This window comes from Panicum virgatum, chromosome 2N (genome assembly GCF_016808335.1).
Source record: "Panicum virgatum strain AP13 chromosome 2N, P.virgatum_v5, whole genome shotgun sequence".
NCBI lineage: Eukaryota > Viridiplantae > Streptophyta > Magnoliopsida > Poales > Poaceae > Panicum > Panicum virgatum.
The window spans coordinates 7,519,684-7,543,781 of record NC_053146.1 but is presented as its reverse complement, the minus strand read 5'-3'; the positions used below and the strand labels follow the sequence as shown (position 1 = coordinate 7,543,781).

Below are 24,098 nucleotides of genomic sequence, written 5' to 3'. Positions count from 1 at the left end.
GAGGAAGTTACAGCGCTTGCTCTTGCGCTGTGCCTCCGACTCAGATTCCATCCTCGACCTCGTCTCCAAGCCAAGGAACCTTCCCCCTTTCCCATGCTCGCATCGAGATCTTAGTGAGTAGCATCAGAGAGAAATGACGAGCTCCCGATCCCTCCCTGCCGCCGCCACCAACCGACCTGTAAGCGCCTCGATCCCCCTCACTGCTGTCGGATGGGTCACCCCTAATCGGCGATTAGATCTGGAACAGATCTCGTCACCGTGTGTATAATTCTAGATCTGGTTGGTTGTGTAAGTCATCTGTATGTTTTTGGAGTGCAGGGAGAGGAGGGGATGGGAACGATGGAGGTGACTAACTACTCTGGGAAGCTTTTCATCGGTGGGATCTCATGGGAAATGAATGAGAACCGCCTTCGCAAGTATTTCGGCCGATTCGGAGATGTCACCGCAGCCATCAGTATGCGAGATCGCACCACGGGGCGCGCCCGCGGTTTTGGGTTCGTGGTCTTTGCTGACGCATCAGTCGCAGAGCGGGTCTCCATGGACAAACACATGATCGATGGGCGCATGGTAATTGCCCTTTTACACTCCTTTCCTTTTTTTTTGTCTGGCTGATAATATAGCATTGTGCAATTTTGGTGGGAATTCTATTGGAAAGTTGCTATCTTCTTTACTGTGCAAGCTGAACTATCGATTTTTCATTCAGGTGGAGGTAAAGAAGGCCCTTCCCAGGGACGACCATAGTATCATGAGCAAGAGAAATGCCAGCCACATAGGATCATCTGGACCGAACCGTACTAAAAAGATCTTTGTTGGAGGTTTGCCCTCAAATGCTACAAAAGCCGACTGCAGAAGGTTGTTTGAGCAATTCGGCATCATAACAGAAGTGGTTGTGATTTACGACCGCTACACGCAGAGATCGAGGGGCTTCGGATTCATCACCTATGATTCTGAAGATGCTGTGGACAAAGCTATGCACAAGAGCAAACATGAGCTGAATGGTAAAATGGTTGAGGTTAAGAGGGCTGTTCCAAAAGAGCAGTCTCCAATACCTGTTGCACGCTCACCTGCATGTGTGGGGCAGAACTATGCTACCAACCGCTTCATGAATGATTTCAACCAGGGTTACAACATGAACCCCGTAGGAGGTTATGGCTTGAGAGTGGATGGAAGGTATGGTATGTTTCCAGGTGCATGGAATGGATTCCCTTCATTTGTCCCAGGTTTTGGGATGAGCATGAATGTTCCAGGTTGGCTGAGTGGACCATTTGGTCCAATCTATGGTTTCATAAATAGTTCCAATGGGATGCAAGTGGGTCCATATTACAATGGAAATTCGAACAGATTGGGTGGTCCTATCGGGTACCTTGGTCTTAATGATCATTCAGGATCTATGTTTAGTTCAATGTCTAGGAGTGTTTGGGGTAATGAGAATTTAAACTACCCAAGCAATCCTACAGACATGAATGCTTTTTCTTCACCTGGAAATGGAAGTCAAGTCAGTATTATTGGTGATAATTGGGGAGGTCTCCCTTGTGCTCGTGGGACAAGCAACATTTTAAGCCTTGAATCAGGTAATCTTGGCCCTGGAGATGGAGATAATAATTTTGGTTTGCCTTCTGGCAGACATGGGAGGAGCAACTTGACTGGTACAACTGATGAACCTTTCTCTGCATCAGGTAATGCATATGAAGTGAACAACTCTGAAACATATGGTAGCAGCTCTATTTATGGTGGCACTGCCTGGAGGTTTGCATCATCTGAGGTCGACTTGCCTTCTTTGGGCCATGATCTCGAAAATATTGATCCAGATATCAAATCAGACATATCAGCCAGTTACATGGGCAACTATACTGTTAACAACAATCAGCCAAGCAGAGGTCAGTTCCTGTTTCAACATTTTTTCCTGAGACCCTATAGATTTCCATTTCTGAACTAAAATAGGTATTTTCTTGGTTTAGGAAAGCAGTGTAACTATTCACTCTAAATAGTTTGATCTTGAGTTTTGTTACATGTTGCCCAATTGATATTCTATAACTGCAAAGAAAAGTGATAAATCATATAGTTTGGACATGTTCCTGTGACATCGTTGATACACTCATAGATACAGTGTTGACATGTATTTTGTATTTATTTTGTCTTGCAGCATAGTGAATTCGTCATACTACTGTTTCCACATATTCAAATAAAATGGGGCCTTGCATTTAGCACTGAATAGTTGTACACTCTTGTGCACTTTCTGTATGCAAGAAGCATTGCCAAGCTTCTTACTATTTGTTTGGTATGTGTAGAAGAGATAGAATTGGTGTATAATATGATGGCCGTATTAGCCTGAGCTTTTGAGGCTGAATATATAGGGGCATATGATTTGGAGGGCAAGGAGCCTCTCTTATAGATATGGTAGGATACGGATACAATCCTAACCTACCTAATATATAGAGATATCCTTGATATACTCTAACATCCCCAAGCAGTCACAGCAGGAGCGTCGCACACAGTAAGACTGGAGAGAAGTCGGTGAGCTGACATCCCTCAGCAGCCACAATGATCAGTGCATCACAGATCTTATGGCTGGAGTAGAAACCCACAAGGTTGCTCAAGCAGATGGTAGCCCTTTGTGCCAAGATGTCGAGGTGGCCAAGCTGGAGGGTGAGTAGCCATGGTCGAGGATTCCATGCTAACCATGGTCAACATAGAGTTGTCAAGGTTGTCGAAGACGAGGTAGTCGCAAATGAAGTTGCGGGCGCATGAGGAGGTAGAGTGAGGGTGGTGGCACAACAAAGAAGACGTTGAAGATGAAGATGACGACGCGTCGAGGCAATCGTAGGGGGTGATGCCGAAGTCGATGCAGTCGGGCCATCGGGCCAGGCATTCCTAGGTTTGCCAAGCCCGGGAAGGTGTCGGGAACGATGGGCACATACTGGTGTTGCTAATACAGGAGGTGCAAGGTAGGGTGCACAACCAGATGCTGTCGTCTAAGGGACCAGTAGAGAAGTCCTCCATGGAGGTCGCAGGCCCAGAAGAACGGTGGGGTAGAAGATGCCAACACATCCTATTGTTGCTGGAGTAGACAAAGTAGTCAGTGAGGAGACGGCGACGCTGGCGATGTGGTTGTGCTAGACGAAGCGAGGAGGTGAACCCAGACTGTCCGCCACAATGCTGAATGATCCGAATAATGCAGCAGCGCTGCTCAAAGGAGACGACGAAGAACTCGAACAGCTTGATGAAGACCATACGTGCAAGGCGCAATGACATGTAATCGATAACGAGGTCGTGGATGTGATCCGCGGTGGTGAGGATGCAACGGTGAAGGAGACCATGGGTGGCGCTGCTGCTGTCGGAAGAAGCAACACAACGACAGCCCTCCATGCTAGGGGAGGAGGTGCACACAACAAGGACGGACGTCATAGGAGCTGGGTGGATCATGCATGTTGGCTGATCAGGTCGAGTGTACGCGAGATGAGGCAACGATAGCAAAGTTGATGGAGGCGTCCCGATCGGTGGAGGCGACGATGAGCCCGTGAAGATCGATGTGCGGATGAAGCGGTAAAGATGGCAGTGTAGACGGGTGTCCCTTAGGCCGCCGTCCATGTGGCCAGGCTGCATAGTCGGTGGTGAGGAAGAAGCTAGTGAAATTGATGCTAACGTCGAGGTAGAGGCGCGAGATCAATGGATGGAGGGTGGTGATCCTGATATGCAAAAAAAAAAGAGAATGATGCAGATTCAGCTCATGTAGCACCTTTGGGTGCACATAGCACAACCCCTCATCCTCCCATATCTTTCCTCCTCTCACGGTCAGCAACCATGTGAGAGAGGAAGTGATATGGGGTCGAGGCAGCCCAGTGGATGGTGATGTGGAGGGGCAGGGTGGATCCTGCCAGGGTGGTGGGCTCCCTGTCGGGTCGGCAATGCGGAGCCCGCGGAAGTAGGTGCGCCGCCCATGGTACTAGGATGACACAGCTAGTAACAGAGGGCCCCGTGCAACGTGGGATTCAACAAGGAGGGCGAGCCGCGGCCCGACGCGGTGGTGGAGGTTAAGCACCACCACGCAATGCGCCGACAATAGGGCGGACGCTCCACGGAGAGGCCCCATGCTGCCACCACAGTAGCATAGGGTAGAGCGTAGGAACCGCAGGGGAACCGCGGCTGCCACCACAGTACTGCGGGACACTGGGTTACCATCAACAACTTTCCATGGCGGATGGTGAGGTACACTTCAATCTACTACTGCTTGATGTGATATTACTACGGACATAACAAGATCCCCCGCAAAGATCGAAGAGGGTGCTGCCCCCGGCAGAGATCGAAATGGGTGATCTCCCCGGGGGCGCTCTGGAGGCGCACCATGGCCCATGGGTGACGACCGATGTTGCGCGGAGGAGAGGGGTGTGGTGAGAGGCAGGGTAAGGTGTAGCCTAGGATCTCAAACTCTAAACTCTTGATGCAATGTAGGAAGAGATAAATTTTTGTATGTGATGGGTGTATTAGCCTGAGTTTCTGGAGCTGAATATATAGGGTACAGGATTTGGAGGGCAGTGAGCCTCTCATACAGATATGGTAGAGTACAGATACAATCCTAATCTACATAGAGATATCCCTGGTATACTCTAACAGTATGCTGGGATTGGGACAACATAAACCAGTGGGAAGTTGATTTTAGCTGCCTTATTATCAGTGTGCTAGGAATGGGATGATCATGAGCTTTGAGTGATGATGAATTAATCTAGGATTGATCATTGGAAACATTGGAATTATCTATTTCATTTGGGATTTGCCTTGCTATATAGTTTGTATTTCTTGGACCCTCAAATTTTACTTTTTATATATAATAGTCCCGTAGCTGAGCGTTAAGTACAGTGTTGGAAATGTTTAGTGTTGTGCCTGAAGGAAAAAAAAGGCTTAAAAGCTTATGGGAGAAAGAATAAGGATAAGCCATCATCCTTTCTTAATTAGGAGTAGTGGAGTACTGTGTGTACATTTGGAGATTCACACTGTATGGTAGAGAGGAATTAATCTGTAGGAGTTTGCATCATGACACAAAAAAACAAACTAAAAGTTAATGCACTTGGTCGCTTTTCTTCAAGGATACTCTGGGTACTTTGTTCCCTATGTTATTGCTAATGCTATTTTTCTGTTTGTTTTCACTCTATTCGAACAATGTTGCAACTTAAAATGAGAATTTTGCTGTTGTAACCTATTATCATACCTGCCTGAATTTGATTGGCAGAGTCTATATTGAATGATGCACAAGGGAGCATGATGTTGTAAGATGTTTTTTTTTTGTTTGTTAATAAAGGTGTGTTTCAAGTACTAACGATGATTCGATGCCCTGTTTTGTTTCAGATACCGCTTCCCAGGGAGAGTAATGCTACATTCAGATATGACTTGGGATACAACCCATGAATCCAAAGACAGAGGAAAGAAAACATGTGGTTGGACCTCATGCTCATCTTCGCTCAAACTTTCCGTGGAAGAGCCAATTTCATAGTAATTCTTAGACTCTTGTAGGAAAAATTTCTTTAAAGAATTGAATCTTTTGTAATTCCTCTACTTATCCTCCGTTAAAAAGGGGGCCTGAGCAGTTGAGGACGTCGAGACGTGACCTTGTCCTGCTTGGCTGCTTGCTGAACTTGATTTGCTTTTCATCAGAGCATTGTTTTGAGTACTTCACTGCATGAGTTTCTGTCATCTTTCTTTACATGAAATGCGTTTTGGCTTAGCAGTCCTCTCGTTCTGTTGGCTCAAACTCTGGCTCTGAGATTTTGTAGCCTTTGAGCTGAGGACAATCGTGTCTGTGGTGTACCACTTGACTTGCTACTATTTGTTGCACGCACATAGTGTGTGGCTCCTTGCTGGATGATACCAGTAGGACCCATGGTTGACTACAGCAGATGCAGGGATGCCTTTGAATTCCATCTTGAGTAACTCAGGTGAGATTCAGTGCTGCAGATGCACAGTTACCAAAGGAGGATGCAACCAAACAAGAGTCATGCTGGAAAGATCCATCAAGTTAAGAGTCAGTTAAACGATTACTAAACACTAGTTTTTGGAAATGCAGTTTCAACATCGATAGCAGCTACGAACATAAGATGCAGTAGAAGTTGAGCAAACATTGTCAAAGGCCTAAACTTGAGTAGCCAAGCATCTCGATCTACTCATCCTCCACTACCTCCCCGTCCTCTTTGATGTTGCTGGAGGTGGCGTTCTTGGCCGCCGCCGCCGCCGCCGCCGCCCGCAGCGCCTCGACCAGGCCGGCGAGGCAGGAGCCCTCGTCGTCGCCGGCGCGCTTGGGCGTCAGGTGCGCGGCGACGTCGGCCGGGGTGATGTCGACCTCCTGCAGCAGTGCCCTGACGTCGTCGAACAGGGGGTGGGCGTCCACGGCGAGGTAGTTCCTGGCCAGGAACCGGAACGCCTCGAAGCCGCAGTAGGACATCTCGATGTGCTTGTCCATGCGCCCGCGCCGGGTCAGCGCCGGGTCCAGCCGCTCGGCGTGGTTGGTGGTGACCACGATGACGCGCTCGCCGCCGCACGCCGACCAGAGGCCGTCGATGAAGTTGAGCAGGCCGGAGAGCGTCACGTTGCTCATCGAGGTCGGCTCCGGCGGCGGCGCGTCATCGTCGGCGGGACCCGGCGGCGGCTGCAGCTGCCTCCTGCGGCGCCTGCCGGTGAGGTCGAGGGAGCAGTCGATGTCCTCGATGACGATGATGGACTTGCCCTTGGTGTCGATGAACATGCGGCGGAGCTCGGTGTTGGTGGACACGGACGTGAGCTCGATGTCGTAGATGTCGTAGTCGAGGTAGTTGGCCATGGCGGCGATCATGGAGGACTTGCCGGTGCCCGGCGGGCCGTAGAGGAGGTACCCGCGCTTCCACGCCTTGCCGATGCGCCTGTAGTACTCCTTCCCCTTCCGGAACGCGTCGAGGTCGTCCATGAGCTCCCGCTTCTTGGCCGGGTCCATGGCCAGCGTGTCGAACGTCGACGGGTGCTTGAACGCCACGTGCTTCCAACTCGACTTCCCCCGTACCTGTCGACGAGAGGAACACGACGACGTGCAGCAAAGGCAGCCGTCAATGGAGGCGAAGAGCCTTTTTCGGCGGCGTGCGCCAAATTAAGGATCGGAGTGGCCGGGGACGGGGACCCACCGTTCGCCGGCGTTGGTGAAGAGCTTCCGGCGGCGGTTGGCCTCCATGATGGCGCGGCCCTCCCGGCAGACGTGGGGGAGGTAGGAGTCGACGACGAGGTCGCGGTGGCGCTGGTGGAACACGAGCCGGTACGCGCGCCCGGCGTCCTCGCCCTGGGCGTCGCACCGCTGGCCGCCGTGGCGGTGGTGGGGCGCCGGCACGGCGTGCCACCACACTGTGGCGCCTTGGAACTCGTCGGCGACCTCCTCGCCGTCGCCCACGCGGAGCACGAAGCGGCGCCGGCCCCCGCCGTCGAGCGCGCTCTCGGCCCGCAGCGACCGCGCCCCGCGCGCGCACCGGGCGCCGAGGTACGCCGCGGCGCGCTCGTACGCGCCCCCGCGCCTCATCCCCTCGCAGCCGCCGTACTCGGCGAGGGTGACGGTGAGGTAGGGGTCCAGGAGCCCCGCGAGGAGGCGGCGCAGGAGGAGGCCGCCGGCGAGGCGGCCCGGCAGCAGGTGGCGCGGGAGGTACGAGCGCACCATGCTCTACGCGAGCATCGCGCCCGCGAGCGCCGACCAGAGGCCGGCGAATCGCTCCACTATCCCCGGCGAGGCCGAGGCCGCCGGCGCCGGGTTCCTCGACATGGTTCTTGGACGCGGCGGCATGGCAGTCGATGTCTGAACCCTTTCCAGCCGATCGATCCTCTTTTAACCTGATTGGTGGTGAACTGGTGATCATCTGCTGATCACGCGACTGCCATTCTGCCAAGAACGCAGAGCTCGTTGCGACCTGCAGTACAGTACCAATGGGAAACATGCTTGATCATGATATGCTTGTGACAGGAGAAGGGCTCAGCCTCAGAGCAGAATGGCTCACTCAGACGGTGCTGCCCTTCGGAAAAGGGTTCAGAGCAAGTGTGGCTTTGGCCAGCTTTCTAATTTTCTCGTTAGGAGGATGCAAGGACGAATCGTGACCGGCGCCGTTTAGACTTGGGACCGTGAATCTCTTTCAAAAAATCATAGGAGGTAAAAAGTGTTTATGTGAACTGTCTGCTCCAAATACGGGCTACAGTAAAAAGTGCTCCAAATTACGGGACTGTTAAGTACAAGTCCAATCTTAGAAGTATATGACCAAGGAGAAATGTCCATGCTTTAATAAATCATAAGTAACAAAAAATGGGATTTGTCAAAGCAAAATTCAAAAAAAAAACATTGTCGTTGTTTTCACTTCGCAAAGAATGTAGTATGTCTCCGCACAATCTCTTCATATCTAAAAATCTCTCCTGATCCTTTTTTTTGTTTTTTTACAGTTAAGACTCTTCTAATATCTTACTATTACTAATTGGAGGTTCCTTTTGAGCCTCCTCGTGAAGCCACCTAGAATTCTAGACGGACACTAGCCTTGTTTGGTTCTCGCTCTCTCCTAGCGCGCACGTTTTCCGAGAAGAAAATCTCACATGCATGGTGGTCTAAATGAAGTCTATTTGCAAAACTTTTTCAGGAATGAGTGTAACTTTTCGCAACGAATCTAATGACGGTAATTAATCAATGATTTCCTACAGTGATGCTACAGTAGCCGTTCTCTAATCGCGCGGTTAAAGGCCTCATTAGATTCTTTAGGATTCCTAGCGCCGGGGTTCTCAAGTTGGTTTTGTAAACTGGCTTTGTTTGACACCGTAATTAGCGATCCAAATGTTACTATTTCCTAGCAAGAACCCAACCAAACAAGGCCACTCTAAAAAATACAAAAATTCTAGAAATTCTCACAAAAATCAGAAACATCCGGCTATCAATCCGGCAACTCTAATAATAATGGTTATTGAATCTGTTATCTTTCCTAATAAAGTACTCACCTTTGCCATTATGAAAATAGAGTAAAGTAACTCCCTAATCTTCATGTAAATTACCCAACTACACCATTATAAAAATAATGCAAATAACTCCCTATATTTACTTATAAATTATCAAATTATGTCGTAATTAAATGTTAAAATAACCTCTTAATCTAAATCTAAATTATATAATTTATAAAAATTAAAATGCACAATTATAAATTATAAATTACTATTTCTATCATTAGTAATATATTATTCATATTATTATTTATATAAAAATACTACCCACGATATGTGTCTCATGTATTCATGTACGATGGAAGAGATAAGAATATATATTCATAAACAAATAGTTCAATAAATACATATCAAACAAACATGAAGGTGTTATGCAAAAAAAATCTATTGCAACTAGATAATGATGAATATATATTTTATAATATGTGTTAAAATTTAATAGGTGAAAGAGTGTGTGAGATATACATAATTGTAATTATTAGCTGTAATCCTTGTTTCTATATTAATGAATAATTCTAATTAGTCCGTGCAGGAGCATTGGTTGATAGGTAGTGTAATACAACTAGCGCTAATAATTACCCACCTACTTTGGTTCTAACTTCAAATGCAAATGTGAAATGTGTGTAATTATATCTAGGTAACTACAACCCTAATTACAATGAAATAATATTGTACAATGCATCTAGATCAACTTAGCTACAACCCTAATTGTTCGAAATCCTCTGAGTCTTTAGTTTCTTTGTCCACCTTCTTATTTTAACTCTTCTTTTACTTCAAAAATCTGGGTCTTTGGTTTGTCACCCTGCTCTTTTAACTCATCATCTGAGTATTTGTTTTTTTTTGTCCATCTTCTTTTACCTCGTCCAAGTTTTCGATTTCTTGCCCATCCGCTTTTACCTCATCTTGAGTATTCTGTTTCTTGTCCATCTCCTTCTACCTCATCCGAGTATTCGAACACGTTTGCCTCCGATGCCTTGGCCTCTTCTCTCTTCTTCTTCTTCAGCTCCTCAATTAAAAACTCCATGGCGGAGTCCTCCCCGTAGCCGGCGCGCAGCGCCGTCGTGAGGCACTCGGCGACGTCGGCCGGCGTGATGTCCACCTCCCGCAGCTGCTCCGCGACGGAGGCAAACAGCCGGTGCGAGTCAATGTCCAGGTAGTTCTTGACCAGGGTCTTGAACGCCTCGAAGCCGCAGTAGGACATCTCGATGTGCATGTCCATCCTGCCGCGCCGGATCAGCGCCGGGTCGAGCTTGTCGACGTGGTTGGTGGTGAACACGACGATCCGCTCGCCGCCGCACGCCGACCACAGCCCGTCGATGAAGTTGAGCAGGCCGGAAAGCGTGACGGCGCTGCCCATACTGCCCAACGGGTCGTAAGGGTTCGGCGCCGGCCGCGGCGGCTTCTGCTGCTTGGCCCGGTCGCCGGTGACGTCGAGGGAGCAGTCGATGTCCTCGATGACGATGATGGAGTTGCTGGTGGTCTCGATGAAGAGCTTGCGGAGGTCGTTGTTGTTCCTCACCATGGTGAGCTCGATGTCGTAGATGTCGTAGTTGAGGTGGTTGGCCATGGCCGCGATCATGGTGGACTTGCCGGTGCCCGGCGGGCCGTAGAGGAGGTACCCGCGCTTCCATGGCTTGCCGGCGCGCCGGTACAAGTCCCTGCTGTTCCGGAACGCGTCGAGGTCGTCCATGATCGCCTTCTTCTTGGCCGGCTCCATGGCCAGCGTCGCGAACGTGGTCGGGTGGTCGAAGTTGACGTAGCTCCACGGTTTGCTCATGTACCTACTGTTAAGGCACGCAAGGAAATCAAGAACAGCAATCGTCAGATCGAGCAGTCCCCGATCAGAGCAGATCATCAATCAAGAAAAAAAAAAGATAAAAAAAGTCTTTGAGACATGTCACGTACTCGATTGATCTGTTGTTCGTATAGAGCCTGCGGTGGCGATTGGCGAAGAGGATGCCGCGGCCTCGCCGGCGAACGTGCGGCAGGTAGTCGTCGATGACGAGCCGGCGGTGGCGCTTGTGGAACATGAGGCGCTGGCACCTGCGGCGTGGTGGCTGCCGCCGTTGCTCGCGTTGCCGCCCTGCGGCTCGGCCACCACCAGCGACAACCACCACAGCGTGGCGCCCCGGAACTCGTCGGCGACGTCCTGGCCGTCGCGCATGCTGATGACGTGGCCGTCGCCGGGCATGGCGCCCTCGGCGCGAAGCTCGCGCGCGTCCTTGGAGCACGTCCCGCTCAGGTACGCCTTGACCTCCTCGTAGGTGGTGTCGGTCGCGGCCACGGGCTGGACGTAGGAGAAGCGCTCGGCGGCGGGGCACTCGTAGATGTCGACGGAGAGGTAGGGGTCGACGACGTCGAGCAGCCGCCGCGCGTGGCGGCAGAGGAAGAGGTGGAAGTAGGTCTGGAACAGCCGCTTCACGTACGCCGCGAGCAGCGGCGCCAGGAGGAACCACGACGAGGCGAAGTTGGAGAGCACCCACTGCCGCACCCGCGACGCCGCGCCAGGGTCCGCGGAGGCAGCCGCCATGGCTGATGGCGAGAAGGTTTCTTGCGCGCACCGGCACACTCGCGCGCCGAGATTTATCTGGGCCGCGCCGCGCGTGCCCCGTTACGGATTGGAAGTCCCCTCGCTGTCAGAGCGTGACGATTGGAGGTTCGATTTCTGTAACGATTGCGATTCTTCATCGTCAGAAAGGAAACACCTGCGTCCTCCTAGCCTGCATCTCAAGACTTTCTAGACGCCGCCGGCGTGGCGGCGGCGCACGGCCGTCGCTGGTTCGCCGGTCTGCCGCAGTGGCTAGCTGTCATCGCAAATTCCACAAAACTTTGTGTCAATTTATCCCAGGCACTTGGTTGTCGTACATATCTGGTGGAAACCACGATTTTCGTAAAAACCCATGCAAATCACAGCAAAAAAATTGTTTAAATTCACTAAAAAAATCACACATGTAGATAATATGATGGTACACAATCTTGTAAAATATCTTGTCCAAACTCGACTTTGTTTGTAAGATATAAAAATAACAATTTTCAAACCAGAAAGTTGTCCAAATGATTTGTTAGAAATTTGTTATTTTTATATCTCACAAACGAAGTCGAGTTTGGACAAGATATTTTACAAGATTGTGTATCATCATATCATCTACATGTGTGATTTTTTTGATAAATTTAGACCACTTTTTTATCGTGGTTTGCATGAGTTTTCACGAAGATTGTGATTTCCACCAGATATATTCCCAGACTTCATAGAACATGCTACATAGGTTATAAACTGAGAACCATTGTAGTCAACTCTAAATGACGAGTGATTGACGACATCATGTGAATTTGATATCACTTAGCTCATGATGTGCAGGTGCAGAATGCGACGTAGTGGTTGATGGATGCGGTGACGAACCAAGGGCGGTAAAGGACAAACGTGACTAGGCTTGGACTAAGGGACCACGAGAAGTTCGGGCGAAGTCATGGATGACATGGATGGATGAAGACGACGTCGATCGAGTCAAGCGGGACAGAGGCGTCAGAGGCTTGGTGGAGGTTGGACACACGTTGATATCGAGGTTGTCACATGGCGACCAAGCGGAAATAGTTTGGGTGGTTTGGGCCTCAAAACTGGAGGTGCGTCCAGTTCGGCCAGATGGCGGAGGCGGAGGGCACATGGCGCCATTGCTAAACTTGCGTCCAGACGAAGCAAAGTCGTAAAGATGGCATGTCAGTCCGATGCTTTTATAAAAACTGGACCGTTTAGCCTCTGCAAGAACATAAAGATATGTGGGGAAGCCATCCCAAGCCCTCTCTCCCTCACTTCTTTCCCCTTCCCTTTTTTCCACCTAGGGTTAGAAATTAAAAGGACTTGAGATTTTGTATCGTCGATCATCGAGGAATGGAGGCCGGAACCTCTTTTTGCCCTATGGGGTTTTGATCCGATTTATTTCGTGTCTTTTTTATCTTGATTTTTGTTGGAATTTCTAGATTCCTTTTTATTTTGGATTTCATTTCCTTGTGTGCAGGCAGTGCTGTCCTCGGCTTTCTGGGAGCAGACCGACAGGGCAGTCGAGGCAGCAATTTTTTATTTTATATTCTTTCGAAAATATACATCCAACTGAAAAATTTGTATACCACTATCGCCAAATAAGTTGGCTATAGCCAGATGAAACGGCGGTAGTTGCACTGTAGCAAAATTTTTCTGGTCTGGATAGTTCATTTGCAAAATCATAATTGATTTATATGATCTTTAATGAAGATAAAATTTATATAAAATTTGTGGATCTCAACGAGATCTAGAACTTTGTAGTTCAAATTTTTTTCATTCAGAGTCATCTTGGGGCTCAAATAATCGATAAAAGATTCAGATCTAAAATTTAGAGTATGTGTTAGAATAGTTTTTTAAGATAAATGAATATTGAATGTGTTAGAATAGTTAATAGATGAAAGAGGACATGATATATATAATTATAATTATTAGTTTAGAACTTATTTTTATATTAATTATAATTAGCTCACGCGGGAGCATAGGATGATAGCCTAGTGCCCATCTAATTCAACAACTGTGCTTTCAAACTTTTTCTTTCCAACTTTCTATATCATGTCTCTTTTTTTCTGTTCATACTTGAGCCATTTTCTCCAAGTGGCCCCAAGCTCATTGTTTTGTTTTTGGCCGAAACTCATGCCTCTGTACCTCATGTACACCCCACCAAATTTCAGAAACTTATTCAAACATGATCGCTGAACCATTCAAAACAAAACTATAATTCCACCCATGAGCTAGAGCTTCGACTCTTCATCGTCCAATTTCTGCCGCAAGCTGCTGCTTGATTCTCCAACCAAATCGGAAAGCTCCAAAGTAGCCATCACCAACAATGCAATGATCTTCATCGACATCTCCGTTTTTTTTCTTCTATTTGGCGAGTGGCGTTACATTGTTCTTTTTCACTATTTCTATACTGATGGTGGCAATGTTTGTCCTAGCTATGTATAGTTCTTTAGATTCGCAAAAAAAAAAGAAACTAGCTATAGTTCCTTAAATAAAGATGCCGATCGAGTGTCAAGGCAGACGACAAACGTCAATGCCAAAGTCTATGCCAAGCACTAACTATATACAGGGTCCGTTTGATCGCGACGGCCGCCAAAACGAATATCTGCATTGCGTCGTCGTACACTGTCGCTTTTTTCTCACGAAACCTGACGAAGACTTCTGGCCCCATTTATTTGTATTCGCTTCCAACGAAGACCGTTGACGTCAACAGCAATAGTTCAATTCAGATTATTCCAAAACCTGGCAACTTTACGTAAGACCGAGTTGGTTTTTTTGGGGTTGTGACTCTGGATCGTGAAGCGACCGGCCATCATCTCTATTTATTATTATTATAATATATATATATTTGTTTTTATTTAACTGACAATTTTGACTTTTGAGTTTTGGCTTTGACCACTAATTTCCAATAAATACAGTTGCAAGTAGTTTTAACATTGTGACATCATCAAACTATTTTTGATAAGATATCTAATTAGTTATTCTTATTTTAATTTACTATATAATTTTTAAATTATAGTTGGTCAAAGTAAATGTGTAAAAGTCAAAATTGACAGTTATATGAAAATGGAGGGAGTATTGTTTCTTTGTCAGAAGCCACCTTTGGCTATATGGACACCGTGTCATTCCTTAACTCATCTCACCGTCTCCCTCGCGGCTCAGATTTCTAGCTTCCCTCCTACTTTGATATACATTTTTGAATGGAGGACCTTTGGTGACTCGACCGAGATGCGACCGGCAACTAACCACGCCCTTGGGCTTTTGGCTCCGTGGAGTGGACAGGTAGCCGAGCCGTGCCATTGCTCTGCGTTCAGACCACGTGTGAAGGCGTCAGAAACCATCTTCAGGAATCAGAAGTGACCGGCCTGTTGCTTTGTTCTCTCGCGCTTTGTTCAGTGCTTGCCCTCACAGCTTCTTCTACATCAGTACGTACGTCGGTGGGTCGGGCTCGGGTCCCTGATCGACGGACTGGTACAGTTGCTGCACTCCAAGTGCTAAGGGCAGCTCCAGCGTTGTGACTAAGGAGAGGCCAAGAAGAGAGAAAGAAGCAAAGTGGGTGCAATATGTTGGAGCAAGGGTGCTAGCTTGGCAATTCCCGGTGCAAGAGGAGAGAGAAAGCCCCGTGTGCCCCCTACCATCCCCGATGACCTCCGCTGCGGCGCTGCCTCCCCGCCGGCCTTGAGCGCTGCCCGCCCGCCGCCTCCCCACCGGCCCACAGGCCGCCCCCGCCGGCTGTTCCAAAGGCCGCGGCATCGTCGGTGCTGGACATGCCTGTGTCCTGCGCACCACTGTCGATGAGCCGCCGCCGGCCCATAGCTTCCTTCCCGAGCTCGCGACGCTCCTCCTCTGCTCCTGCGCCAAGCCTGCTCAGAGCAGGCGCACCGCGCGCCTCCCGCGCACGACCCCATCCACGTCCTGTCCCGCGCGCAGCCTGGGCTTGCTCCCCTGCTCCTCCTCGTGCCTCCTGTGCTGCCCACCGCCGGACCCAAGCGTGCGCCTGCTTCGCCCCAAAGCGAGCCGCCCCGCCGGTCCTGGGCTCGCCAGCGCGCAGCCTCCGGCTCGCGTCGCGCCTGCGCGCCGGGCCGGTCCCGCGCCACGCGGCCCGCGCCTGGCAGCCTCCTGCGTGTTGGTCCGCGCACTCGGCTTCGAGCTGAGCTGGATCCCCCCCAAGCGCGACGAGGCGGCCGCGGCCTGCAGCGCTGCCGCCGGCGCAGCTGAAGCAGGGGAGGGGAAGAGATGAGATGCGGAGGAACCGGGGAGGAGGAAGAAAGGGGAAAGCTGCGGCGCAGGCCCCACATAAGGTGTCTGGTGGTGCTACACGTTGGACCATTTTGAGCTATAAAATTGAAAGCTGATGTGTCTCCCTTGGTACATTTTAGATGACTATACACTGGAGCTGCCCTAAGTCATCTCCATCTTAGCAAGAGAATTCGGTTCTTCAAAACTCTGAGAGACTGTGGTTCTTGAAAACTCTTAGTATAACTGAAAACTTGGTACTGTGCCGGTTGAGTTCTATAAGGATGAAATTCCCTTCTTATCTCAAAAAACTCCCCTCATCTCCTCATAATAACACTGTCAAATCAGCAAAATTGCTTATGAAACTTACAATCAAAAGTTCAAAACTAAGAGACCTAATCTATGATTCTAGTTAGTACATAGAATCTACATTTCTATGCCCTCAAATAGTAGCAGGCGAGGCTGCTTCTTCTTCTTCCTCCTTAAATTTGTAGGAGGCTTAGGAAGGGGCTCTATGGTAATCACGGCGGTAGGGGGGCTCGAGCCCCTCCCGCCTCACCCTGCTAATGGGTGGAAACCCACTCCGTATCCACCCCACACCCATAGCACCTGATTTCATCTCCTCAACCCGCCCCACCCCACTCCACTCCGCATCTTCTAGAATCCAACCCAACCTACCCCGCAGGATAAATTGACCCCACCTAAAGGACTTCTGGCCGCTGCCTAAAGCTATCATGTGCTCCCAATCCCTACTCGTGAGAGTAAAGTGATGTTGGGAACCCACCACGACGAGATCAATAGATAAATAATCCAACCCATAATAACCCATACTTACAGGAACCCAACCCGCTAGCTTCTGAAACCCATTTCCATCCGCTCAAACAAACACCATCTGATAACCCAACTCAAAATACCCATTTCCACCCAGGTCACTAGCAGACCTACTCCCGCCCCACCGCTAGATCCGCCACTGCCCTCAAAAAAAAAATCCACGTTTTATAATTTTTATGCTTAAGATCATAGACTAATAATAAAAATCTCCGAATTATATGCTATTATGACGGTCCTGATTGAGATTAGACGCTGACAAGGACCTTGAGAGGTGTGTGATAAAGAATAGTAGGACGTGGTGGCATCGTGCTGGACCGAGTACTTTAATTTGCTCGCTCGCGCTACCATTTTCTTCTTCTCCTACTTATAAAAATCACCTCTGCTCGCATCGGCAGGCGGCAGCGTCGCGGCCAGCCGGAGCCGCCATGGCCGAGCCGGGCAAGGTCGTGCGGTGGCAGCGGTGGGCGTTCTCCAACCTGGGCTCCGTGTTCACCAACTTCGGCTCGCTGTGGCTCATCCTGGCGCCGCTGGTGTCGCTGGTGGCCACCTACGCGCCGCGCCGCCTGTTCCACACCTACTTCAACCTCTTCCTCCGCCGCCGCGCCCGCCGGGTCCTCAACGTAGTCGACCCCTACGTCACCGTCGACGTCTCGGAGCCCGGCTCCGACGTGCGCTACTCCCGGTACGGCCCCGTCTCCGATAGCGACAGCACCTACGAGGAGGTCAAGGCGTACCTGAGCGGCGCGTTCTGGCAGAACGACGCGCGCGAGCTCCGCGCCGAGGGCGCCAGGGAGGGCGACGGCCTCGTCATCAGCATGCGCGACGGCCAGGACGTCGCCGACGAGTTCCGCGGCGTCCAGCTCTGGTGGTCCTCCGTGGTGGAGAAGGACGTGCAGGGGCAGCGCCAGGGGGACCGCCGCTTCCAGCGCCTCACCTTCCACCTGCGCCACCGGAGGCTCGTCGTCGACGAGTACCTGCCCCACGTCCGCCGCCGGGGCCGCGAGATCCTCTTCAGCAACCGCCGCCGCAGACTCTACACCAACAGCAGGTCACGCGACTCCTAGTACGTCGTCCTCACGAACATCCATCGAATCCACATCAATCTTATTGATTTCATTGTTGATTTGACCTTTGAATTTTGCGTCGTTGATCTCGATCAATTGAGCAGCAGCTACGAATACAAGTCATGGAGCTACATCGACTTCGATCACCCGACGACGTTCGACACGCTGGCCATGGAGCGGGCCAAGAAGAAGGAGATCATGGACGACCTCGACGCGTTCCGGAAGAACAGGGACTTCTACCGGCGCACCGGCAAGCCGTGGAAGCGCGGGTACCTCCTCTACGGCCCGCCGGGCACCGGCAAGTCCACCATGGTCGCCGCCATGGCCAACTACCTCGACTACGACATCTACGACGTCGAGCTCACCGTGGTGAACACCAACACCGACCTCCGCAGGCTCCTGATCGAGACCACCAGCAAGTCCATCATCGTCATCGAGGACATCGACTGCTCCCTCGACCTCACCGGCGACCGCGCCAAGCAGCGGCGGCGCCCCGGGCCGCCCGCCAGGGCCGACGACGCGGCCGACGACCGGCCCCGCAACACGGTGACCCTGTCCGGCCTGCTCAACTTCATCGACGGGCTGTGGTCGGCGTGCGGCGGCGAGCGGATCGTCGTGTTCACCACCAACCACGTCGACAAGCTCGACCCGGCGCTGATCCGGCGCGGCAGGATGGACATGCACATCGAGATGTCCTACTGCGGCTTCGAGGCGTTCCAGACCCTGGCCAAGAACTACCTCGGCGTCGACGACCACGAGCTGTTCAGCTCCGTCGAGGAGGTGCTCCGGGAGGCGGAGCTCACGCCGGCCGACGTCGCCGAGTGCCTCATGACGGCCAGCCGCGTCGGCGCCGGCGAGCCTTCCCCGTGCCTCGAGATGTTGGTCGACGAGCTGAAGAAGAGAGCGGAGGAGAAGGAGAAGGCGGCGGCAGAGACCAAGGCGGCGGCGGAGGAAGCAGAGGCGGCCAAGGCGGCGGCGGAGGCGAACGCCTCGGAACTGTCCCGTGGCAACGCACGGTAAGAAGAGGACGCGTAGAAAATCCGGGGATGTGTGAGAATTTACCAATAATCCGGCTCCAGAGTTTCTTACGTCCTCCTGACTCTCGATCCTTTTGGTACTGTATTTACCTTAGGTTCGCAATTAGGAACGCTGTGCGCACGAGGTTAACACCTGAATTTTGTTTATTGTATCTTTATATATGTATATCTTCCCTTTTATATGTGTACTCCCTTCGTATCAAAATAGATGATACCGTTGACTTTTGATCCCGAGATTAACCTTTCGTTTTATTAAAAATTGATAATTTTTAAAAATCTTGTGTATAACTCATCTCATCATATAAAATATTTTAATCATGATTCATGTTTTCGTGTTTTTGCATAATTTTTTGAATAAAACGAGTGGTCAAAATTATAATAAAAAATCAACGGTCTCGTCTATTTTGATACGGAAGGAGTATCTTTTTAAAAACATGCTAAAAGTTAGACAAATCAAAGTTTCGATGTTGGGATGTGTTACACTGCTGTGGTCTTTAAGCCTTTGTACAGGATTTCAGCATTTGCATCAGTCAACTTTTTTTTTCTTCCAAGTAGATCCAGTGGCCATGTGGGTGAACGGGATCACCATTGTTTGTGCATCAATGGTCTCCTTGGTATATTTCTTAGAACGCAAGGTGCACAAATTGCAGAGGCTATTAAAAATTTAAGATCAAATGTATATAGTTAGAGTATACTTGGTTCAACATCGAAGAGCATTGGTACAGACGAGTGGCTCGTGGTACTTGGATCTGATGAACATCATTAGTATGTGGTTATGATTCGATTTTAGTCATTTTTGTTTCATTCATCTGCAACTTTTATGTTAGTTCATCTGGTACCGTATCTTGCATGTTTGAAGGAAAAATCAAATACAATTGAAATACATGTGAATAGGATATGAACATATACATATCTTTAGACTGGTGTACCAGTACCAACGAATTTTCGTGGCGGCCTGTGCTCCAACAGTGGTTTTGTTTGGATCACGCTAGAATTCTAGCACGCACGTTTTCCGAAAAAAAAATCTCACATCTATGGTGCTCCAACAGTACCAACGAATTTTCGTGGCGGCCTGTGCTCCAACAGTGTTACGGCAAAGTTGCACTGGCCTATCTTTGCATGTCCTATCTGTCCGCGGCATGCGTGCCCAACAGGGATTTCATGGAATCATGGCCGCACAGAGTAGGAGAGGCAAAGTGGAGCTCTTTCCCCGTTTTCCTGACGGAAATGTACAGCTGATGATGTCAGTAACAAAAAGGCTACGTGACCTCTTGCTTTGTTCTCATCGTGCCCATTTTGGCCGGTTGGCCCGTTCCATGGACGACTGGCAGCGTCACGAGGTGTCGAGGTCCAGATGCGTCAGCAAATAAAGTCATCGTCTACTTTGTTGCCGGCGCAACCACTCCTTTTCCATCTGCTTTACAGTCAGCTATACTAGCAGTCTAGCACAGATATAGTGGTAAAGGTCTACGAGTTTTGTCTAGTGTTGTGTTGGTACTGGCTATTTGCATTTTCACGGGACATAATAAGTGCCGGGCTATTTTTTTGTTAATAGGGCGTGTTTGGCGCAGGGGCAACGACTGCCCTCAAGAGGCACCGATCATAGTCCTACATTGCTGTTGAAATAGTCCTACAATATTTGTGGAGAGAGCCTCAACCAATTTCAACATTAAGAGTCCTACATTGCTGTTGAAATAGTCCTACAATAGGGCGTGTTTCTAATAATCTGTATTTACTTGGAGATTCTATACCACTTTAGGAGTCTTAAACCAAGGTATCTCCAATCACGTTTGACTATATTGTAGATCATTTCGACATGACATTCTTGATTTCCAATGAACAATTGTTGAACATGCCCGATGCTACAGCATCTAGTATGTAACGTTGAATTGATTTCCGTGCAAAATAAGATTCTAACCCAAAAACTAGGAGTTCAAAAGGTGATTGTCCAAATTGATTTATGTTTTCACCATTGGTCCAGGTCATCTGTTCAGAACAATTCTTTTCTCAAAACATTTTGCTTTGTTCTCAGATGATTTTCTATTTTTTATGTAATGCTTTTATTTCTATTCAGGATTTTTTTTTCCATATGGAATATTTTATTGTTGCAGTTGTGATGAAACTGTTCCAGCTTCACCATCAAACTCTTTCAATTAAAAACCATCCAATTATACTAAGATGTGATCTTATTTTAAAGATCTCATCACGGCAAATATAATGGTGCAATCAAAATTTAATTTAAGAATATGATTTATATAATCTTTTTCCCAAGTGTAGATTGCACATGCTGATCATACTACTACTTAGTTCTCGATGTGAAACCTCAAGAGAACAGACCGATTTTCTTAGCGCGAGCGAAATTGCTCGAGGCCATCGCAGAAGCTTCCCGGCCGTGTGCCCCATCTTCCCTGGCCTCCCCCAGCTCTGGCGCCTCCAACACCGCTAACCACTACCACCGCGCGCCGCCCATCCACAACCCCCGACGCCGGCCACAGCCAACCGAAGGTCCCACCCTGCCCGGCTGACAGCGCTCCCGCGCCGCCTCGCCCTCGCCGGCTGAACTGCCACCACCGTCGGGCTGTCGCCACCCCCGGTCCCCTTGTCTCCTATAGCCGGAGGCATGGAGCCGCCCTCACCCCCGGCAATCCGAACCTTAAAGCTCCGCCGTCTCCCTCCACCACCCCGGCTGCCGGCCGTTCCGCCCACCTACCACATATCCCTGGCCTCCCCCTCCCCCTCCCATAGCTCGCTAGCTGGTGCTAGAAGATGAATGGGGACGGGCGCCGTGCTTCTGCGATGCGATAAATAGATTTTGCAAGGAAAGCTGGTTGTAGTGCATCAGGAATTTACATGTGCTACGTTTTCTGTTATTTTCTCTTCAACCAGCACTAAAAAAAAAGAATGGATCCATGTCAAACTCCATATGCTACCAAATTTATAATTAGTTCAAAATCATCTACCGTATCCTTGTGTGACTGTATTTTGTATACCCATGGTCATATATTTACTGGAGACAGACAATTCTGATATACATTGACGGCCGTGAAGTTTCGTCGCGGAAAAGGAGAGGCACCGTCGGCGGCGGCAAGATGATGCTGGTAAGGCGGTGGGTGGCCGCCAGCCTCGGCTCGTCGGCGTGGCTCCTCCGGCGCTGCTGGTCGCGGCGTTGCTGCCACACCGGGGCCCCAAGATGCTCCTGGACTTCCACCTCCGGCCGCTCATCCGGCGGCTGCTCCTGTTCCTGGACTCCTACGTGACCATCGACATCTCCGGCAAGCCCGACTACTCCACGGACCGGATCAAGTCCAGCGACGCCTATGAGGAGGTGAAGGCGTACCTGAGCCCTGCGTGCGCGCGCGACACGCTCGAGCTCGACGGCGATGGCGCCCCCGACGGCGACGGCTTCGTGCTCAGCCCCCGCGAGGGGCAGGAGGTGTCCGACGAGTTCAAGGGCGTCGCCGTGAGGTGGGCGTCGGTGCGGCCCGCCAGACAGAGCCGCGACCACCACTGCCTCCGCCTCACGTTCCACCGGCGCCACCGGGAGCTCGTCGTCGGCGAGTACCTGCCGCACGTCCGCCGCCGCGGCCGCGACGCCATGTTCGGGAACCGCCGCCGGAGGCTCTACACCAACAAGAAGGACATGGATTAGTAAGCTTCCTGTAGGGTTTTACGAATCTGACCAGATGAATTTTTATGACGATTGTCTCCAATGGATCTGCAGTTCTAGTAAGGTGTGGAGCTACATTGACTTCGAGCACCCGACGACCTTCGACACCCTCGCCATGCACCCGGAGAAGAAGCACAGGATCATGGACGACCTCGACGATTTCCGCAGCAGCAGGGAGTACTACCGGCGCATCGGCAAGGCGTGGAAGAGAGGGTTGTTAGTATAAATCTAACAAAACTTAGCATGAACTTGCTCAACCAGAATCTCTAATCCAAAGTAGATCACACCTAGTACATTAACTAATGCGGAATGAAAGAGTTCGGTCTTATACCAGCGGTAGTAGCGTCCATGCGCTGGTGGGAGTAGATGCAGTGGTGACATCGTCGATGGCGTGAACGGCGTCGGGGATGTAGCGCAGACGCTCCTTGAACATCCTCTCGGGGTAGCGGCGGCCTTCAGGATGCCACTGGCACTGTCCCGGGCGTGGAACTCGCACTTCTGAGCCTTCCAGTACTCTGAATGATCGGTGGATGGTGGAATGGATTAGATTGCTAACCCTGGGGGTTGACCTCCTCTTATTTATAAGCACTGTAGGCCTAGGGCCGAGCCCAATGAGCTTAGGTTTGCCTCCCGATCAAGGCACTCGTGGATTGGTTCTGGGAACCGATCCCTAAATTCACGGGATGAGATATCCCTCTTCTTCTCTTGATTATGTTGTTGACCAAGGTCAAACAGAAACAAAACCAACATTCTCTCCCTTGACCGAAGGTCAACAACTTATTCTTAACTTAAACTTAATATTTATTTTGTCACTAACTTATACTTAAACTAAAATCCATCCTCCGTAAATCAGCAAGTAACAGACCAATGCATCATCAGCAGCACAACGACATATGGGGATAACATTACCCATAGCCTTACTGAAAAACTTTGTCAGGATACTTATTCTTATTTGGGGAAATATTAATGGCCGTGAACCAGGACCTGATCAAAAGTATCAACCAAACCCATACCTAGGACATGTTTTTGAAAGAGGGATGGTGATAAACCTTTTGTGAGTGGATCCGCAATGTTTGTTGTAGTACTTATATGCTCAATCTTAATTGTGCGGTCCCGGTTTCTATCTTTCACGACACGATATTTGAGGTCAATGTGCTTAGAAGCACCAGACAACTTATCGTTTGCGCAAAAAATACTGCAGATTGATTATCGCAGTGCATTGTGATAGGTCTCGAGATACTATCAACAACTCTTAATGCCGGAATAAAATTTTTAAGACACACTGCCTGTCCTGTTGCATCATAATATGCCACAAATTCAGTTTGCATCGTAGATGCAGCCGTTACACCTTGCTTACCACTTCTCCATAAAATTGCTCCCCCTGCCAGAGTGAAGATGTATCCAGAAGTGGATTTTCTATCATCTTCATCACCAGCAAGATCAGCATCAGTGTAACATACAACCTCAAGATTGTCTGTCCTCTTATATGTGAGCATGTAATCTTTGGTGCCTTGGCAATATCTTAACGCCTTCTTGACACCTACCCAGTGAGCCCATCCTGAATTTGACTGATATCTACTAAAAACTCCGGTTGCAAATGTCAAATCTGGACGCGTACAGACTTGTGCATACATCAGACTTCCGACAGCTGCTGCATAAGGAATATTGCTCATTCTTTCTCTTTCTAAGTCATTCTTAGGGCATTGCGCTTGATTAAACTTATCGCCCTTTTGAATAGGAACATGTGAAGTGTTGCA

The 24,098-nt window shown here is 49.8% G+C and overlaps 3 protein-coding genes and 2 pseudogenes across 4 annotated transcripts; 3 read left to right on the top strand and 2 right to left on the bottom strand.

Annotated features, from left to right (window-relative positions):
- The first annotated feature begins 339 nt into the window (after positions 1 to 339).
- LOC120662333 (heterogeneous nuclear ribonucleoprotein A1-like) lies at positions 340 to 1,936 on the top strand. The gene is made up of 2 exons (XM_039941503.1): positions 340 to 567; positions 704 to 1,936. The coding sequence occupies exons 1-2, from the start codon at positions 340 to 342 to the stop codon at positions 1,934 to 1,936; spliced, it is 1,461 nt and encodes a 486-aa protein (XP_039797437.1).
- Positions 1,937 to 5,998: 4,062 nt separating this feature from the next.
- LOC120658699 lies at positions 5,999 to 7,990 on the bottom strand (annotated as a pseudogene).
- Positions 7,991 to 9,530: 1,540 nt separating this feature from the next.
- LOC120662331 lies at positions 9,531 to 11,500 on the bottom strand (annotated as a pseudogene).
- Positions 11,501 to 16,897: 5,397 nt separating this feature from the next.
- On the top strand, positions 16,898 to 19,156 carry LOC120659616 (AAA-ATPase At3g28610-like). Of its 2 annotated transcripts, XM_039937814.1 has the most exons (3): positions 16,898 to 17,636; positions 17,742 to 18,706; positions 18,848 to 19,156. In XM_039937814.1, exons 1-2 carry the CDS (start codon positions 16,999 to 17,001, stop codon positions 18,655 to 18,657), a joined length of 1,554 nt encoding a protein of 517 aa, XP_039793748.1. In that variant the 5' UTR covers positions 16,898 to 16,998; the 3' UTR covers positions 18,658 to 18,706; positions 18,848 to 19,156. The 2 variants fall into 2 exon arrangements, with proteins under 2 accessions (XP_039793748.1, XP_039793747.1); XM_039937813.1 differs by having other exon boundaries at positions 17,742 to 18,914.
- Positions 19,157 to 21,864: 2,708 nt separating this feature from the next.
- LOC120662330 (AAA-ATPase ASD, mitochondrial-like) lies at positions 21,865 to 22,843 on the top strand. The gene is made up of 3 exons (XM_039941502.1): positions 21,865 to 22,322; positions 22,396 to 22,554; positions 22,708 to 22,843. The coding sequence occupies exons 1-3, from the start codon at positions 21,865 to 21,867 to the stop codon at positions 22,841 to 22,843; spliced, it is 753 nt and encodes a 250-aa protein (XP_039797436.1).
- Positions 22,844 to 24,098: the final 1,255 nt, after the last annotated feature.